This window comes from Lepidochelys kempii, chromosome 5 (genome assembly GCF_965140265.1).
Source record: "Lepidochelys kempii isolate rLepKem1 chromosome 5, rLepKem1.hap2, whole genome shotgun sequence".
NCBI classification, from domain to species: domain Eukaryota; kingdom Metazoa; phylum Chordata; order Testudines; family Cheloniidae; genus Lepidochelys; species Lepidochelys kempii.
In genome coordinates, this window is record NC_133260.1 from 122408630 (window position 1) to 122429486 (window position 20857).

At 45.7% G+C, this 20857-nt stretch overlaps 1 protein-coding gene across 11 annotated transcripts in view; it reads right to left on the bottom strand.

The window, feature by feature from the left end:
- Positions 1 to 20857, bottom strand: part of PALM2AKAP2 (PALM2 and AKAP2 fusion) — a 503398-nt gene that overhangs the window by 297830 nt on the left and 184711 nt on the right. For 10 of the 11 annotated variants that reach the window (XM_073345681.1, XM_073345680.1, XM_073345678.1 and 7 more), the window contains one exon: positions 17370 to 17450. In XM_073345681.1, the coding sequence (XP_073201782.1) occupies positions 17370 to 17450 (81 nt within the window). Of the gene's footprint in view, positions 1 to 17369; positions 17451 to 17580; positions 17644 to 20857 lie in introns of those variants that run through there. The other variant, XM_073345675.1, reaches the window with a different exon arrangement.

Consider the following 20857-nt stretch of genomic DNA (forward strand, 5'->3'; position numbering starts at 1 on the left):
TGTGTTATCCATCTGCCCTGCCGCTCCAGTCTCATGAGCAGGCAGAATACAGAGATGTAGAAGAAATCCCATTTCCAGCTGAACACAGGATTCTTGAATATTTCAGGCTCCTGCGCGCCCGAGGACAGAGTAGACAGGCACACAGGAAAGAAAACTGCACTGTGTGAACAGGTACACCTCCAGTCCAACAACCAGTTGGTGCACCATTTTAGGCCTGTCAGCTTTAATCTCTACAAACATTTCCTGAAAGTTTCATTGTGGATCCCTTTAAACACACATCTACTGACTGTATGTCTCTCTGGGTTAAGTTAACTTTTAGGGTAATATTTTAAATAAATGAAGCCTTAGGACTGCATCCACATTTCTGTTTGTGTCCACTTTCACATCACCCCACACAAAGAGGGCACTGGTATATTCTAAACACCCATCTGAGCATGCAGTTATGCTAACTGCACCTAATTTGAGCGTCTACTGCTGCTCCTGGAGCTCTGAGCTCATTTTCAAAGCTGGGCATACACTGCCAGTCTGGTTTTCCAGAAGCATGAGCTCAAATGAAAAAAAAAAAACAAAAAAACAGTTTGCTTTAGCCATTCTCATGGGCCTTTTAGGTTCAATGCTCAAGGCCCTGGGGTTTACTCACATGAATGTCTGCAGAAAGCAAATGTTCCGCAAATGAACTCAAGTACCTGTTTTGCAGGGGTATATTTTTTTATGGGACAGGGACAGTGCTGGAGACAGTGTCCCCAAACTCCATTTATAATCCTGACACAAAGGCAATTAAACAAACCTTATTTAATGAAGGATATGTCTGCAACTGTCCCAACTATGGCAAGGCACACAGATGAGATGGGACACTGCTTGACACAGCATGGGAAGAGGATTCCCAAATCTCTTTGCCAGTGCCCTGCCACAAAGACAACTAAGTCAGAAAAGGATCTGACCTCAAAAAATTGTAACTGTTCTCTCTCTCACACACACAGTTAATATGATGAGAAAAAATTAGCTTTAGACTCTATATCCAACCAATAAATATTTGTGATCTAGTTTTTCTCAGAATGCTGCTTCTGGGAAGTCCCATGTAGACCAGAGAGGACAAGACTTTGCATTTAACAAAAAACAAAACAAAACGCCAATCATGGAGTAGCAAAACTGAAACCTCATGCAACACTTTGACAGTATAGCCCTTCCACTGAATAAAGTGAATGCAATTGTATCAGGACACCAGTATAATATGATGTATTAAGGATAATCAGGACCATTCAGATTTGTCCTTTGTATTTCAGAAATCACCACCAAACATAAATATTCTGGAACTGCTGATGGCCAACAAAGAACAGAACCCAGCTCTGTTCTTGGCGGCTACGTGGGCTTTACAGCACCGACAGCCATAGCATTTGTGTCAGTCAGCTAGGCAGATGAGACTCAGAAGACACATTGGGAGTATCAGAACCTGCTTGTGCATGTGAGCAGAACAAGCATCTGCTTAGGGGGGCAAAACTTAGGTGGCAGCAAAAAAAACTCACCTATCACAAAAATAAAATAAATCTGGAATTCCTCCCATCTCCTTCCCACGCAGCACCAGCGGGTGCTCTGAATCGCATGTTTTACATTTCTCTCCCACTAGCCCTGCCCCAGCTGATGCCGTTTACACAGTAGCCAGCCATCCCTGTGCTGAGCAGCTAACTGGTTCTCAGCTCCAGCAGAGCGCTGATCAGTGCTAATACTGGCATTGCAGGGCTATTAACTCCTCCCCCAGCCTCCCAGGGGGAGAGGATGGATGGTTTCTCTGGATGCAGCGTGAGTAGGTGCTTTGGTGATAGATACCATTAAACATTCCTTGATAAATCTGCACATGCAAAGAGGATTTGTGGACATACACTGGATGCAGCAAGCCAACTGTATCTGTGCAAGCAGATACACAGGCTGCTTTTGAACATTTGGTCCTTGACACTATTTTACTTGTTTCGCGAGTGAACAGGCTAGCCTGGCTGTGCTCCAGAAATCACCTGGTGTGGCTCAGACTTCAGAGTTATTTTACCATCTGCTGTTTTCATGTGAAATTTGAGTGTTTGAGGAGACTTGTAAAAGAGGAGCTGGGTGGTCATTTGCAAAGGGAGCAGAACTCGAACTTCCTCTAACAAATAGTTCATGTGGACTGGCATAACATGAATGACCCACTCCAGTACAGTCAGGCACTGAGTTTCGCGATGCTAGTGTGATCTGGGACACAATTATTTGTGTCACACAAAATCTCTGCTGCAGTATATTAACTACCATGTAACATGCTTATTCTCTTCTAAAGCGAGCATTAAATCAGCCTTGTCCTGATTAGGAAATGAAGTTATGTTTGAAAACTCATTAGTTCACATGATTTTAATCACAACTGTGCATCTAGTGTAGACTGTTTAACACCTTGACAACATATTACAGTCAAACCTGCCTTAGGGACCATCTTGGAAGAGAGACCACCTGTCACAAGCGACTACTTGCAGAGGCCACGGAACACCACCGCTCTCTGGTGTGCAAAGAAAGACCACCTCTTACAAGCGACCACTTTTGCTAACTCCCATGAGTGGTCACTCTTGGCAGGTTTTACTGTAGCTAGTGGAAGGCATAGTCAACCTTAGACTCCCACTTACAATCAGTACAGACCAGCTGACACATGTTTAAAGCTGTGTAAATAGAGTTAATCAAAGATTTTCAAATTATTGATTAACTTTTTAAAAATGTTTTTCAACCAATTTACAGAGTGGTTGAATTTTTTTAAAACGAAGATGACAAAGTTATGGCAAAAAATGTTTTACTTTTTCCAACCAGCTGTAGAGTTAAACAGTGCCTATACTAAGTGCAAAATTGTGATTAAAATTACATTAGCTAACATGCTTTCAAATACGACCTAATTCCAAAATTTTAGGCTTGGTCTACACACAGATTTTGTACCAGTTTAGCTATTCCAGTTAGAGCTATTCCAGTTAGAGCTAGTCCAGCTAGTCCGATTTAAAAACCGGAATAGTTATACTAGTCCAACCATTAGTTTGGAAGCAGTTATACTGGTGTAATGGTGCCTTTTACAGGTATCCCATATTTCCCTTCCTGTATGGGAATCAGCTATACCAGTATAAACACATTTCTATCAGTGTAATCCACAGTAGAGGGGTTGTGCTGCTGAAACTATACCGGTATTGTTAAGGTGGTGCAACTTTTGCATACGGGCAAGAGGCCTTAGTGTCTATTTTGGAAGCAGGGAGAGTGTTTGGGGAAAACAGACGTGCACGAAGCGGCCAGTATTTGTGATGTTGGTGCAGGTCTCATGTGCAAAAATAACTGTTTGAACATTACAAGCATCACCTGCTGTTGTTACAAGTAACACCTAGAATTACTATAACTGAAAGAGATTAGAGAAAAGTCTCCCTTTTTCTTGTCTGTTTGTTATTAGTTGGTGCATTTGACAGCCCTTCAATTAAGTAGTCAGTCAATCACTTATCCCTGTTTTGCCTTCTACGCAGCAAGAGGGGAGAAAGAAATAATTTAAGTAACCGGGAAACGTAACTATAAATATTACAAAAATTGGCAGGGAGACTAAGGAGTAAGAACAGAATCTTAAATTATTTGTCATTTTCTTAATATTGACTAGAGTCTGACTACTGAACAGATAACAGAAAGGGCCCTTTCTTATCCCAGCTCAATTTAGTAGACCTATAGGTTCAAATCAGCCTTAACAACCATACCTACACACAACCTGATTTGCATATACGCCCAGTAACCACATCTGAGAAGTCTGGTGGTTGGCTATCTACGTGATCTACACATTCAACTGCAGTTTGCACACACAAATCTGAGGTTTTGCTCATGCAAACACATGGGTGAAACAATTGTAGCTGTCTTTCTAGTGGCTGGGTTGGGGCCACTTTGAAAATGTGTCAGTTACTTTGCAGTCTCACAGTACATTTCCCATGGACAGCTCATTCATTCGGGTGACTGCCAGTGTAAATATTTTTGCATCACAGCTAAATTGCTCATGTCTCATAGTTAAATATCATGTTGCTTTCTAAAATATGTAAACTGAGTGGACAATTATGATTTCCATGCAAAGAGGAGAAGAACCCCAGCCTCTTCAATCTAGTTGACTTATTTTAGATTATGAAAAACCAGAAAGGAAGAGCTAATATAAAATCTCCATGAGACAAGCAGAGTTTGTATCTCGCTCATTGAGATCATTCATCCAACCCAAAGGCCTGCTCTAACTAGGGCATTACTTAACTATTATGCGGACTACATGTAATGGAATCATAGCTACACCACAGCGATAGGTTTTTTAACATTTACATCAGCGCTTAACACTGCAGATTTTAAGTAAATCTGGCTGAAAAATGTGACCTGACAGCTCTGTATAAATTTTTTAAAGTTAAAAAAAAAGTTTGAATGAAATAAAAATTGTTGTACTGAAATCTAATTTTCAGACAGGTTTTCAGTGTCTAATTTTCAGCTTGTCTCATGGGGATGGGGCAAAGTTGGCCTACACTGTCATGCTGATGTATAGCAAGATGATGACAACATGTCAATCCCACTTATTCAGAGATGTAATTTTTTTAAAATGGTGGTTAAGTCATTTCAGAAGAACTAATTATGGGCAAACCCTGAAAGTTTGGATTCAATCAGGATGAGCACAGAAAAGTTCAAATGCTAGATCTTTAGCTGGTTTAAGTTGACAGAGATCCACTGAATTCCATTAAGCAATGCTGATTTACACCAGCTGATGATCTGGCTCCTGTCAGATGTTTATCCAAATCTTAGCTGAAGTAGCCGAAGCGGAGACGGTCTTGACCCCAAATCCCAGAGGTAAATGCCACTGTTTTTTGGTAATTCCAGATCTGGAACAGTCCTATCTCTAGCCTCACCCTCTTTACTTAGCACAATTGGAATGAAAACTTTACTGCAGCCTCCCTCACAAATTATTTGCATCTCTGCTTCCACTGTGAGCCAAAAGTTTGTTTATTTTTTTAACCCAAATACTCATTCCATAGTCACTTCTGGAAAGAAAATGAGCCAAGGTTTCACAGGCAGGGAAAGGTCTTATTCTTTTTCTGGACCAGTTCACCATCCCTTATACAAAACTGCATGAGCTTTTAGGAGAGTCAATAGTCTCCATTATACAAGGACAATTTCTGGGAAGAAGTGTAGAATGTTCAAGCTTCTGGATGCCCCGATTTATCACGCTCCCACTCCCGCTGCAGCCCAAGAGTTAATGTCTGTAATTCTCTTGTGAATAATTATACTCACTGTTTAAAAAAAGCTAAATCTGGGTCACATGGACTCTTTCTAAAGCAAATATCAGGTCAGTGGGAGAGGGAGATCATGCCTAGGGGATGCTGAGTTCCCCTCAAGGATCTTTGGAAATATGCAAGACTCCTGCAACTGGTTTGGCACAATCCCTTTAAAAAGAAAAGTGCCAGAATAGCGGAGATAATGCTCGAATATAGATAGCACTCAAGTTTTTTAAGTGACAGTTTTGCCTGTGTTTTGAGAAGGACTTTGAGGCTTGTCTACACAGGCAAATTGACCAGCATAGCTATCCCAGAGTAACTATACCATGCATCCGATGAAGTGAGCTGTAGCTCACGAAAGCTCATGCTCAAATAAATTGGTTAGTCTCTAAGGTGCCACAAGTACTCCTTTTCTTTTTGCGAATACAGACTAACACGGCTGTTACTCTGAAATATACCATGATAGCTATTCCAGAATATCTCCCTTGTGTGGACACTATTTCAAAATAAAAGTGGTTTTATTCTAGAATCATTACTCTGCTTTGGAAGTAGATTAATTATTCTGGAATAAAAGTGATTTTACTCCAGAATAGAATGTCCACATAGGGGAGTTTTACTGGAATAGCTAAATTATACCAGAATAGCTATAGCAGAATAGTTATGCCAGTCAATTTCCTTGTGTAGGCAAGACCTGATAGTCTGTCAGAGAATGTATGAGGTCAGGTACTAAGGGCTTGTCTACACAGGGGAAACTGATCAACATAGTTAGTCTGGAATAGCTATTCTGGTATAATTTAGCTCTTAGAATGCCCCCGGCAGATATTCTATTCCAGCATAAAAGTGATATTATTCAAGAATACAGTCATTTCTGTTTCAGAATACTGTCCACACAGGGTGTTATTCTGGCATCGCTACAGCAAAATAGTTATTGTGGTCAATTTCCCTAGTGACAAAGCTCTGTCCTTGTCTCCCTAGGTTCCGTGTTTCCTGGTGGATTTCGCTAGTCTCAGAGGCTCACTGTGACCCTCCACATAACCCTTCTCTCTCTAGAGACAAGGGTCACAGTCTACTGAGCCATTTTCATCATAAGCCTGTGAGGGAGGTGAGGAGAAGCTATCCTCCCTTGCACAGTCTCTGTTGTCTCCCAGTCTCAGTGATTAATCGGCGGGGGGAGGGGGGGAGGAGGAAAGGAGGGAGTCCGGGCCCGCCCTCTACTCCAGCCCAGGGACCCTAATAATATCAGCTATGGTAGCTGACCTTTTAGAAACATGACACGTACAATTCCCTGGGCTACTTCTCCACAGCAGCCCCCACTTCCTCAAGCTCCACTTCACCCTTACCTCAGGGCCTCCTTCCTTGTGCCTGGTATGGTGCATACTGCTCAGTCTCTCCAACAGCACAACTTCCTCCCACAGCTCCTGACATGCACCCTCACCTGACTAACTGGGAGGCTTTTAACTAGTTTCAGCCTGTCCCTGATTGGCTTCAGGTGTCCCAATCAACCTAGCATTCTCCCTGCCTTCTGGAAAGTTCTTAATTGGCCCCAGGTGTCTTAATTGACCTGGAGCAGCTGCAATTTAACTTATCCCTGGTACCAGGGATTTGTTTAGCCTGGAGCTAATATATCCATCTCCCACTACTTTTCTATAGCCATCTGGCCTTGCCCCATCACACCCTGTGTAGACAAATCCTAAGATTTCACACCTCCAGGGCAGTTTTGAAACACTGGGCCAGGTTCTAAACTGATTTAAATTAGCAGAACTCCACTGACATCAAGGGTGTGGAGGGCCCCCCGGTACAGTGCTAGGATAACTGCTGCATGTCACCTCCTGCAGGAGCTTGCAGCATAGGTGGCAGGTGGCCAGGTCTAGACGGGGCTCAGCCCTCTCCCCCCAATCTCTCTCTGCCTCAGCAGCTTAGCTAGGGGTGGGCCACTGCCCGACAAATTAGCACCAGGCATAGTGCTTAAAGTGAGGCTATAGTGCGGGGATTTTGCAATCTGGTGCATGGAGTTCTCCTGCTCCCAATCTCAGCCTCTACTCTGCACCCCCTTGGACACAGACTCTGCCACATGGGGCAGAACCCAGGACTGGGAGCAGGAGTCCATGTGCCAGGTCACAACACTACTCAAATTTGGCCCAGCTGCCCCTCCATGATGTCAGTGGGGAAAGGACTCCGCCGTTACACCCACTATCCGCAGCTCTGGTTATTGCCTCCCCACTAACAGAGCTGAGTTCTGACTTGCCAATGGCTGGAGGGGTGAGGGCTGGCCACAATCCGATGGGCTGTGGGAGCTGGGAGCCAATGGGAAGGCAGAAAGCAGGACCACATGGCATGGAGCTGAGCCCTGTCCTGCATGAGTGACGGAGAGGGAGCTGGGTCAATGAGTGACATTGTGACCTGGTTCACGGGCTCCCAGTCCCAGGTTCTGCTCCCTTCCCCATTGATACAGGCTCTGACGCCATCCCACCCAACTCTGGTTACTCCCTCCCCACTGGCAGAGGTGAGCCCTGTCCCCACCCCCAAACTGGAAGCCGGCCAGAACCTCAGTGGCTCTCAGCTCCCAAACAAACAATCGGCCAATGGGAAGGCAGTAACTAGAGGTGAGTGTCATGGACTGGAGCCGGCACCTGTGTTGATGGGGACGCGGAGCCAAGCACGGTGGTCTGAGGCAGTAGCAGCTTTACTAATGACCTGTCTTAATCTTTACTCTAAGCCCTGTGCCTGGTGCTCAGATTTGGGTGGGCCTGGGTGCTGACTGGGAGGGCTGTGGCCCACTCAGGCCCACCCACGGCTGCATCCCTGCTTAGCCCCTCTGAATATTTTCACAGCTGCCTATGTCTCTCAGCATACAGGGCATGCTAGGGGCACAAGGAAGCATCACCACCTAGCTTGGCAAGTCTTGAGGAGTGATGTGGGGGAGGCGATGAGAGGCAAAATGAGAGGGAACTGTTGCAGCCACACTTTGGGTTGATCTCACATGTTGGTTTCAATGGCACGCTGCTGATATACACTAGCTGAGGATCTGGCTAGGGTTGCCAGGAGTCTGGTTTTCAACCGGAACGCCCGGTTGAAAAAAAACCGTGGCAGCTCCGGTCAGCACTGCTGACCGGGCCATTAAAAGTCTGGTCGGCGGTGCAGCGGGGCTCCCTGCCTGCCGTGACTCCACATGGCTCCTGGAAGCAGTAACATGTCCCCCGTCTGACTTCTACATGTAGAAGCAGCCAGGGGGCTCTGCACGCTGCCCCGCCCCAAGCCCCAGCTCTGCAGCTCCCATTGGCCGGGAACTGCAGCCAATGGGAGCTGTGGGGGCAGTGCCTGTGGATGGGGAAGCGTGCAGAGCCACCTGGCCATGCCTCCACGTAGGAGCTGGAGTGGGGACATGCTGCTGCTTCTAGGAGATGCCTGAGGTAAGTGCTGCCTGGAGCCTGCACCCCTGATCTCCTCCCATGCTCCAACCCCCTGCCCCAGCCCTAATACCCCTCTCTACACCCCAAACCCCTCATCCCCAACCCCACCCCAGAGTCTGCACCCCCAGAAAGAGCCCTCACACCCCCCTGCCCCAGCCCGGAGCCCCCTCCTGTACCCCAAATCCCTCATCCCTGGCCCCACGCCAGAGCCTACACACCCAGCCAGAGTTCTCACCCCCTGCACCCAAACCCCCTGCCCCAGCCCGGAGTCCTCTCCCATACTCCGAACCCCTCATCCTTGGCCCCACCCCAGAGCTCTTACCCCCAGCTCGCAGCTCCCTCCCACACCCCGAACTCCTCATTTCTGGCCCCACCCCGGATTCCACATCCCCAGCTCATAGCCTGTACCCCCTCCCACACCCCAACCCCCGCCTCAGCCCAGAGCCTCCTCCCATACTCTGAACCCCTCGGCTCCACCCCCCAGCCAGGAGCCCCCTCCTGCACCCCAAACTCCTCATCCCTGTCCCCACCCCAGAGCCCACATCCCCAGCCGGAGCCCTCACCCCTTCTCGCATCCCAAACCACTGACTCAACCTGGAACCCCCTCCCACACTCTGAACTCCCCATTTCTGGCCCCACCCCAGAACCCACACCCCCAGCCGGAGCCCTCACCCCCTCCCACACCTCAACCCCCTGAGCCAGCCCGGTGAAAATGAGCAAGCAAGTGAGGGTGGGGAGAGCGAGCAACAGAGGGAAAGGGAGATGGATTGAATGGGGGATGGGCCCTCAGGAGGGGCGGGGCAGAGAGCAGGGCAAGGGTGTTTGGTTTTGTCCTAGTACAAAGTTGGCAACCCAATATCTGGCCAATAGCATCCAACTTGCATCCATAATTGTACTCAGTATCTGAGATCTAGAAAGCCGGTGGTGTTAATGGAATTCCCTAAACTTGCATCAGGTTACAAAAAAACTCTCTCTGATCTCCCCAAATAAAGAAACGCACTTCTTGATGCTTCTAAACCAGCATACACGCCTTGCGCCTGCTACTATTCCCATTTCAGTTAATAGGCGCAAGATCTGGTCTTCAGTTTACTTCCATGATCTGAACAGATAGATAAATGACTGGAATTATGTGGTGTCTTTCCCCCCACAATAGGCATTGTCACATCGGGAATGAAGTTCTTTCTTCCTGACAAGTCAAGAAACCGGAATCTCAAACAGCTATCTGGTATGGGGAATCCAGCAGTGCAGTACCTAGGAAAGGTGATCTGTAAAAATACTCTCTATTTTAAATACCTCTGGTCCTTGACTGTACCATGCATGAGTGCTGCTGTAATCAGATAGTGCTTTTGAAAGCTCAATAGAGCCAACATAGTAAGAGCTTATATTAGTTATATATTCCGGAATTTAACATGTTCATGTTGAACTGGTGGGTACAAAAATCACCTTAGAACATTCAAAGGGCAGATAAAAAGCTCGTGGCTGTTCTATTAATATGCAGATTATACTAGAGTCTGATTGAAGAATAAAATATAATTCAGAAAAACCTCTTTCAATAGGTTAACCTAGCAATGAATCGTGATTGATTCGTGCCCTTTCTGCTCGTTGTCTCACTTCATGCCAGCCAGGAAATAGAGAAGCAGGCTACATGCTTCAGGTGAGTGTGTATAGCTCAGCAGGCGGAGGGCAAGGCGGACTAATGCTGGCTGCTCTTCCTTTCCTCCTCCTGAAGTTGATCAAGCAAAAATCCCTACATCATCCCTAATTGACGAGAGAGGGTCCAATTCTGTGCCGATTCCCACCGATGGCCACGTGGGCACTCAGGGTGCAAAAAGAACAGAGTTTGGCCCACAGGTGCCCTCATCATTCACAAATTTACTTCCCTTCCTTTCAAACCTGCGCAGGCATCACTGGATAACTATTCTAGAGCACTCCACCAGGTTGTGCACGACTGTGTCAGCCACCGCACATATAGACAATAAATGGACATTCTCCACACCCAAGAGATTACAATCTAAAGTAACTCAGACTATAATGTTGTATAGTTGTATGCTGTTTTGGAGAGTGCATTGTAATTACACTCATATATAGAACCACAGAAATGTAGGGCTGGAAGGGACCTGGAGAGGTCATCAAGTCCAGGCCCCTGCACTGAGGCAGGACCAAGTAAACCCAGTCCTAGACCATCCCTAATAGGTATTTGTCTAACTTCTTCTTAAAAACCTTCAGTGATGGAGATTCCACAGCCTTCCTTGGAAGCCTATTCCAGAGCTTAATTATCCTGATATTAAGAAAATCTTTCTAAATAACTAAATCCCCCAGGCCTCAGATTAAGCCAATTACTTCTTGTCCCACCTTCAATGGCCATGGAGAACAATTGATCCCCATCCTCTATATAAAATCATGTACAGTACATTGCACACTCTGTACTAATATTTTACTACAAGGCCAAGTTCTGAGTTACACTTCTACAACTCCATACAGAGGATGGTCCAGAGGCTAGGGCACTAGCCTGGGGACCAACGTTCAATTCCCTGCTCTGCCAAAGACATCCCGCGTTACCCCGGGCAAATCACTTAATCTCTCTGTGCCTCACTTCCCCCTGTGTAACTAAACAGGATTTGGCTCATTACATGTATGAAAAATGACTTCACTCTATTTATATTGCAGTGCAGACCATAGGTGCTTAGCTTTGGAACAGCGGGCGAGTGGTCAAGCTAACGAGAGTATGGAATCATTGACAAACAGTTGTAGTGGCTTTTTTTTTTTTGCTGAATTAAGGTTTAATTTAAAGAATTTAATTTTCTAGCCTAAGTCGGAATTCCTAATTATTCATTTACAAAAGTTAGCTTCATATTTCCAAACGCTTGCCTAGATAAGCTGATGTTTGTGGTGGTTTGACAGCTGTTTTTATATGGGGGGAATAAGCTGAGGACGGCGGCGTGATCATGTAATAACACTGAAAATTTCTTTTTAGCTAAAGAAGCTTTAGCTCAATCCATGTACCTATATATAATAAAACAACACCTAATCTATCCAAATAAAAGCTATAATTACGTAGTTTAAGTGTTCACGCACTGTAAGTTATTAAAAAAATACATATTAACCCCAAAAGGGCCATAATATTGATAGCCTTCAGGTTCAAGAATTGTGTGATAAATTCATGTATTGCAACAACTAATGGAAGTATAGCGAAGGCATTTTTCATTCAGTTCAATATTACAGTGTTGGTTACTATAAACTTATTGGCAGTCACCAAATTACATTATTGTAAGTGGTTTTATACATTCCGTTTAGCTGAATATAGCAGCAGTTAGATCTTGGAAGAAACGCTCTACTAGTTGTAAGACAGATCCTATTAGAAGTTGTGGATATCATCCATAAATAGAAGACTCATTCTACTAAAGACTGACCAAAATAACTTCTTCTTAGATGCAGCTGCTGCCTACAGGATATACCCACACAAACAAACAAAACCATTACCTGGTGTCAAAACATTCAATAGTTAATGTACCTGAATAAGGTTAACAAAGTCAGATTTGTTTTGATCGTCTTTTTGAACTCAAACTCTAGTTTAAGGGTCTCGTAAAGCTTCAAATCCCACCAGGTTTAGCCACTCCTACTTATGATATTATATTAAGCATGCATCTGGTGAATTGTGAAGCATGAAGTTGAAGGTATAATGAGACATCCTGCAGTATGCAAAAGAGGAAGGATTGTCCTGCGGCGAAGGGGTAAGCTTGAGGGTGATATTTTGTGCTGTGCATCTAAAAGGAGCAGCACAGAACTTGCTGCCCAGGGGAGGGGACTTTAAGCCACCTTTATGCATTCCCAATCCTGAGCTGCTTTGGGGCCTGAAGAGGCACCCCAGTGTGACTTATAGAATCACAGGACTGGAAGGCACCTCACGAGGTAATAGAGTCCAGTCCTCTGTGTTCATGGCAGGACTAAGAATTATCTAGACCATTCCTGACAGGTGTTTGTTTAAGCTGCTCTTAAAAATCTCCAGTGATGGAGATTCCACATTATGGCCATCTCCTTCGGTGCCTCTCTCCCAGCCAGAGCTGCGACTTTTAAAGCCCCTTTTTACTCCACTCTGGCTGTCACTGTTACCTGGTGTAAAGGGGCCAGAGCAGAGGATCTCACTCTAGGAGTCTGGAGATCCATCAGTTGTCTCCTGCTCTGCGCAGACATTCTATGGACAAGTCATAGGCTATATTTGTGCCTCAGTTTCCTCATCTACAAAACAGGGATAATATTTAGCTAATAGTGAGAAGAGTTTGTAAAATATGTAGTGAAAGGCACCATGCTGGCATGCACTTACTATCTAACCCTTGTGAGACTGCATAATATACTGCCTCAAATCATAGTCAGCTCTCACATCCGGGCCCTCAGCCTGAGCAGTGTATAGAACAAGGGAAAAAGTGAATGAACTGAGCATAGTGTGAGGCATTTAGCCAAGGACTAATTGCTCTCAACCACCTGAGAACTGCAAGGAATGCTTGTGGAGAGTTACCACTTTTATATATTTTTTTCAGTGTGATTAATTGTATGCGTTTATCCAGATACTTGTAGTATTCCAAGCCTGATTAGGTAATCAAACATATCATTTTATACAGGATATGTAATAAAATATTATAACAATATCTCACAAAAATGAACCAAACAAGTACCATTATGATGGAGGCTAAAATTCTGGGATAAACATCCCAGCTTTTGGGTTTACAGGATCAACGCAGCTATTACAGTCGTAGGGGTAACCCAGATATCATAGTCGAAGGCTTTTTCACAGCAAAGTTTGCTAATTTTAACAAAGTCCTTTTGCTCTGCACTGATCCCGAGGCACTTCTGAAGGTTTGCTTAAAGCAGCCTGCAGTACTTTTGCGGCATGGACAAACATCCTCTATAGAATGGGTCGAAGCCCATTTCATTTATGACTAAACCAAATGCCTGTCTGGAGCCTCTGAAACTGAGAGGCTACCGTACTTACCTACCCACGTGCCACAGTTTGGGGACTAGATTCGTAGCTGGTATAAGCTAGCCTAGCTCCGTGGATTCCAATGGAGTCACACTAATCTCCACCAAGTGAAGGTCTGGCTCTGGGCGTTTAAACGAGGATAGGATGGTACCATGGCATTGAATCTTGAAGACTAAGAGACAATTAGATTTTTCCCCCTTCCAATCCTTGACATGGGTCAGGCAGGCCCGATAACATTTTGGTTGGCTGCCTGCAGTTCTATATAATTGACCACCACACTAAATGAAGGGGACACTCAAGAGTCTCCTGGCTTTCTCTGCTCCCACTGAAGCCAGCAAAAGTGCGGTATCACCCCACCAACAGGATCCACGATCCAGGATGAACCTCTGCTGCCAAAGCAGCATTTTATCTGGCTGTGCTTTGCTTCAGGAGCAACCAAGTCCTGATTTGTCTGGAGAGCGTAAAAAAAGCAGTCACCAGAAATCCTCCGGTGTTCATCCAGGGTCAAAACACCCAGAAAACAGGCTAATCAAGTGCACTCGGATCCTCCCTACCCTCTAGGGTTTTCCTACACGGGAATAAGCTCTGACTTGACCTACCCCTAAAGTATTGGTTTTTAGAGTCCCATGGCTTCTTCGCAATCCTTCTAGAAAGGGCCTAGCAGTGGTAAGAACCGTCTGTGGAATATCAGGCATAGAGGTATGTGGCATAGAACCAGAAGAGCTGGTTCTCCATCATCTCCTGCAAGAGGCCCCAGTTTAGAAGGCATGCTGGGGCCAGGAGTGGATGTGGTTGTGGTATTCCTACATCTCACCTAGGGTGACCAGATGTCCTGATTTTATAGGGACAGTCCCGATTTTTGGGTCTTTTTCTTATATAGGCTCCTATTACCTCCCACCCCCTGTCCCGATTTTTCATACTTGCTGTCTAGTCACCCTAATCTCACCTATTGTTTGCAGAACAATGACCATAGAGACTGTTTCAATCAGATCACAAGTTAGGACAGCCCACAGGGCAGCTGTAACCTATGCTGCTTGCTGCACCAGTACTATATAAGGGAATCATATTGTTCTCTCCCTTGGTCCTTGTGCCGGGCTCAGCACTGTGCAGGGATGGATCGGGTCCACAGTCTCAACACATGTACATTTCCTCACTACCAAATGCAAAGATATTTCATGTAAACATATATTGTCTTAATTCTGATCTCCCTGACTTTCCTTTGACTGTTACAGTTATTAGTCTTGCTCTATCAATGAGTCAAATAATAAAGGGAACAACATATTGTGACAAAGTTCCTGCGCTACCTTGGTGGGTCTTGCGCTTATTGGAGGATTTGCTCGCCTTGGAGCTTCACGGCAGCCCTCAGCTTGGCCGTTTTTCTGAATTCACAGTCCAGGTCGACTCCTCCTGTGTCTGACCAGGAGTTGGGAGGATTTGGAGGGAACCCGGGCCCGCCCTCTACTCCGGTTACCAGCCCAGGGCCCTGTGGAATGCAGCTGTGTAGAGTGCCTCCTGGAACAGCTGTGTGACAGCTACAACTCCCTGGGCTACTTCCCCCTGGCCTCCTCCCAACATCTTCTTTATCCTCACCATAGGACCTTCCTCCTGGTGTCTGATAATGCTTGTACTCCTCAGTCCTCCAACAGTCCGCCTTCTCACTCTCAGCTCCTCGTGCCTCTTGCTCCCAGCTCCTCACACGCACACCACAAACTGAAGTGAGCTCCTTTTTAAAACCCGGGTGCCCTGATTAGCCTCCCTTAATTGATTCTAGCAGCTTCTTGATTGGCTGCAGGTGTTCTAATCAGCCTGTCTGTCTTAATTGTCTCCAGAAGGTTTCTGATTGTTCTGGAACCTTCCCTGTTACCTTACCCAGGGAAAAGGGCCCTACTTAGCCTGGGACTTATATATCTGCCTTCTATTACTCTCCTGTAGCCATCCTGCCCGACCCGGTCACAACATGTAATTATCCCAGGCATCATTTGGGGAATATGTGCAATGGTCCAGATCTTCAGCTGGTATAAATCAGCATGGCATCACTGATGTCAATATAGCAACACCACTTTACATCGGCGGAGTATCTGAACCAATAACATTACTTTATACAGTGTTACTTCCTCTAAGGATGATGATATTCTTATACCTAACTACATACACATAACAAAAAGACAGCGGAAAAAAATGAGGTTATCTGAAACCAGCTTTTCAAAAACACTAATTGATAGGATTTCATGGGAAGCCTGAATTGGTTTGCTTGGAATCAGTTAAGATGGCAAAGAAGATACCCAGCTTGCAATAAGAAAGCAACAGAGATGCATGTTATCTTCCCAGCCAGAGTGTGATCCTGCATACCCTGTCGCGTCGAGGTAGCCAGAAGTAATTCTCTCTCTGGGATCTAATGGCAGCCTGAACAAAATGGCAGATCATGTTGCCCCATAGGAATGCAATCATGTTATCTTCTGATAATGCAGGAGATAACGTGTGTCACCACTAGGTTTGTGGTGACAGTGATGGAGCCTTTGCCTAGGCTGCAATCAATTACTTGGACTTAAATTCATTATGTCAAAACCCACAGCACAGTTTACAGAAAATTATGATGGAGACTTAGAGATATATGAAAAGAATCCTGTCTGTAGCACAACTTGAAGTCTGCTCTTTGAGCATGTGCGTGTACAGAATGTATTACACACACACTGTACTCCATATACTGTGTGTGTGTGTGTGTTACACTCCCTCGTATATATCATGCATGTGTTTTACATATAATGCACACACACAGTATAGTCTAGTCATTTTAAAATAAACTTGAGCATGCTTGATGGAAGGACAGATCAAAAGTCTAATCCCGCCTGTTTTATTCAGATGACTAATCCCATTGAATTCCACAGGATCCCTTGGCTGAGTTAGTCCAGCAAGATTTGGCCCCAAATACAGAGTTTTCTTTCCTTCATTGGATACAAAAGCATCAGTGTGTGTGTGTGTCTTTCCCCCCCTTTCTTATGTGTATACAAGTATAAAGGCAATCTATTCTACTTGCAGCAAAAATAAAAATTATTGGGCTGATTTTCAACTGGGCTGCAGCTCTCATGGGCTTCAATGGGAACTGCGATTGCTCAGTGCATTGGGAAAAAAACAGGCCATATTTTAATATATATAGTATATGTAAAAATTAGATCCACACCCCTTCTGCAGAGATGTTCGTATAAGATTTACAATGCCGTTTTAGCATTTATAAAGCATTTTTACCGTTTATAAAGCCTATGTCTGCTTTATAATTTCACATGGCAATTAAACCTTTACACACACACACACGCGCGCACACACAAAGACTCAAAAGCTAATGCTTCAATGCTAGAGTGACCGACACTATAAATATCTAAGCCAGCTATGCAGGCAGCAAGAGTGCTTTTAATCCATGCAGTGCACACCCATATCTGGCATCGTATCGTGTTGTATGAATAAATAACAGCATTTAATACGAATACACATGCACACCCTTCTGTCTCTCTGCTACCTGCGCCATTTCAGTAACAATGTCCGGTGTCGGAGAAAGACACAGGATGAGGAACAGGCAGGACATGATTAGCTGAAAGAGAGGGAGGCTCCGGCAGTGAAAGCTGCTGCATGTCGGAGCAGGTTCTTCCCAGCTGCCAGACGTGTGATCTGCATGTCTAATAATGAACAGATTTAGTCAATCCATCACTTCTGGCATCAGTCCCTTACCTTGAAATGCTGTAGTTGAAGTATCTGGTCCTCAAGCTGTTGTCTCTTGCCTTCTATTTCTGTCTGCCTTTTCCTTTTTGCCTTGGGAAAATAAAGAGAGAGCACGTCAGAGCGATGGGTGCCTTAAGGACTGCGGATTCTTAAAAGAGAAGTTAAGCAGCCAAGCACATCTGTACAGATGTCACCAATGCCATCCGCACAGACATTTCACCTGCTTCTCTGGCTGTGGGTATGCAGACAGCAGCATCCTGGCAACATGTCAGCTAAGGACCTGTTCACCGAGCAGGAGAAATTCTCCTCACTAACATTCAGCCATGGGAACAGCAAGTGAGTACACAGTCCTGGAGGGGGGAGAAACCCAGGCATACTAGCTAACAATGGAATTAGAGGGACACAGATACCCGTGTGTGTATTTACCTATATTCTACAAGGTCAACATTAACGCTTGCTTGGTGCAAAGAATGACAATAACACTGTAAAGAAAGCGTGTGCTTGCATAACTGATAAAAGAGGGAGAATACTAAGATTACAGACTACATCCTTCTCCCATTGGAGTCCGCGATAAGACTCCACCTGAGTTCAATGGGAACAGCTTCTCTTCAAAGCACTATATTAACCCACCAGCCGGCTTCAATGCTGAAGCATTTAAAACACAAATGAAAAATATGTACTTTAAGCACTAATTGGCACCCTTCTTGGCAATCTTAGCAGAGAAAGCCTAGGACTGAGTTGACTGAACCACTTTCTCTCCCTTAAAAGGGTTCCATGACAGCAGAATTAGTCCAAACGTTAGGGGCTGTGAGTGCTTTTCAAAATCAAAAAACCCAGACCCTGGTGCTTTAGCAGGTCTATAGATACAACATCCACTTCAGCAGGTAATGGATCCTTCCTTCCCCCTACAGCAAGGGACTACCGGCCTCCTCTTCTCAATCCCTTGCTGTTGCGAGGCAGCCACTGATAGCCTCTTCCAGCTTTCCCTCACACCATCAACTGAAGCAGGCTCTTGGCCCTTTCTTCTGCCCCTCCTTCCACCTGGGTTGCTTCAGAGCAGTCCCCTCTTCGCAAATACATTGGGCAATGGGGAAATTGAGAGGAGATGGATGCAGAAAGACACAAATGCCCACACATTTTTACTGGGTCTGGTTTTCACATCCCTCCACCTGTGAAGCCCTATGTTTTTAGTTACCATGAGCCCAACTTCGCAAACGTTAAAGAAAGCCACTAAAAACTTCGAAAAGTGACCTCAAGTAGTTTTCATATACCAAAAAAAGTCACAACTTTGTATCTTGGGGCTTTGCAATGATGGACACCAGTTCTGGGTGTCCCACTGAGATCCTGGGAATTCTCCTCTTTCCAGTGGTTCACACCTCTCATTTCTAGCCGTGCAGATATGTAGACAAAAGATGCCACTCGCCTGGGACTGAATCTTGCCCATCCTGGACCTTCAACAGGGGTAATTTTGAGGAAAATGTCCATGTTTATAGGGTGGAGGAGAAAACATTTTTGTAACAGGTTGATTAAAAAAAAAGAAAGCTGCTTGGAACCACTCAGGGGTTTCAGATGTTAAAACAAACCCCGAGAGAGCTGGATTAATGAATAGAGGGCAGATAAGGTGGTCAAACAATTATGAACACTATATAAGTGACTTTGTAATTTGTTACATAGTTATCTCCTCTACATATTTAGTGAATTGTATTCCTACACACACACACAAACTTAAGTATATTAGGGCCGGTCAAAATTTTTCTAATTTTTTTTAATGAAAAACTAGGTTTTTACTAAAATTTCTTGAAAAGTGCCTACTTTCTGCAGAAAATTTGATTTTTTAATCAAAAACATCAAACACCCATCGAAATACTTCATTTTATTGCTGTGGTGCTTCATAAGAATTGTAGTTCATTTTCCTTCCATCCCCATTCCCCTCTATGATCTGGGCACCCCAGCTAGACTGTATCTCTCAAGATGTACCATGGCCTGGGATTCCCATGATGCAAGTGTCTCCCTTCACAATGGAAAGTAAGGTGCATCATGGGAGATATAGTCCAATCAGGGAGTCCAGCCTACAATGAGATCTGGAGCATGTGCACCCAAACTAAAACTCCCATGATGTACAGCAGTGGGATATCCAAATTGTAATAGTTACATTTATGGGTGAAATATTTCGGTTTCTGATTTTTCACTGAAAAGTAAAGATTTTCCACAGTAAAAAACCCATTTTCTGAGCAGTTGTAGAGCATATACATACCTGCATTACCTATAACATATGACACAATGAAAGAAAGAGGATCTGATTCCTATGTACACTGGTCTGGCAATGTAAAGGAGCCTCAAAGTGAGTGTAAATATAACTTACACCCACCATATGGCTCCATTATTTTGCCAGCACAATGTAAAAGAGTTTTAGTGTAAACTAAAGGAATAAAGGGAGGTAATTAGGGGAGTGGGAATTTCCAGAAAACTGAGTAGCTGACTGGAGACTTTCCTGACAATGAGATTTGTCAGGCTGTGGGACAGTCTTCCAAGAGAGGTGGTGAAAACCCCACTCTTTGGTACTTTTGAAGCAGTTGCTCAAAGCACTAGAAATAGGGTTGGCCAACTTTCTAATTGCAAAAAACCGAACACCCTAGCCCCGCTCCTTCCCTGAGGCCACGCTCACTGTCTTGCCCCTTCCCTGGGCCCTGCCCCCCCATTACTACATTCCCCCTCCCTCAGTGGATCGCTCTCCCCCACCGTCACTCACTTTCACTGCGCTGGGGCAGAGGGTTGGGGTGCGTGAGGGGGTGAGGGGGTGAGGGCTCTAACTGGGGGTGCTGGCCCTGGGGTGGGGCCAGAAATGAGGGGTTCAGGGTATGGGAAGGGGCTCTGGGCTGGGACAGGGAGTTGGGATGCTGGAGGGGGTGAGGGCTCCAGCTGGGGGTGCAGGCTCTGGGGTGGGGTCAGGGATGAGGGGCTTGGGGTACAGGAGGGGGCTGCAGGCTGGGTCAGAGGGGTTCAGGATGTGGGAGGGGGCTCTGGGCTGGGGCAGGGGTTGGGGTGCAGGAGGGGGTGAGGGCTCCGTCTGGGTGTGCAGGCTCTGGGGATGAAGAGTTCCGGGTGTGGGAGGGGGCTGCAGGTTGAGGCAGGTGGTTTGGGTGTGGGAGGGGGTGAGGGTTCTGGGGTGGGGATGAGGGGCTCGGGGTGCAGAAGGGGGCACCAGGCTGGGGGGTGGAGCAGAGGAGTTCAGGGTGTGGGAGGGAGCTCTGGGATGGGGTAGGGGTGCAGGGGGGGTGAGGGCTCCGTCCAGGGGTGCAGGCTCTGGGTGGAGCCAGGGAAGAGGAGTTTAGGGTGCAGGAGGAGGCTTCGGGTTGGGGGGGGCTCAGGGTTGGTGTGCTGGCTTACCTCTGGTGGCTCCCAGTCAGTGGCGCTGCGGGGGAGCTAAGGCAGGCTTCCTGCCTGTCCTAGCTCTGCGCTGCACTCTGGAAAGGCCAGCAGGTCTGGCTCCTAAGCGG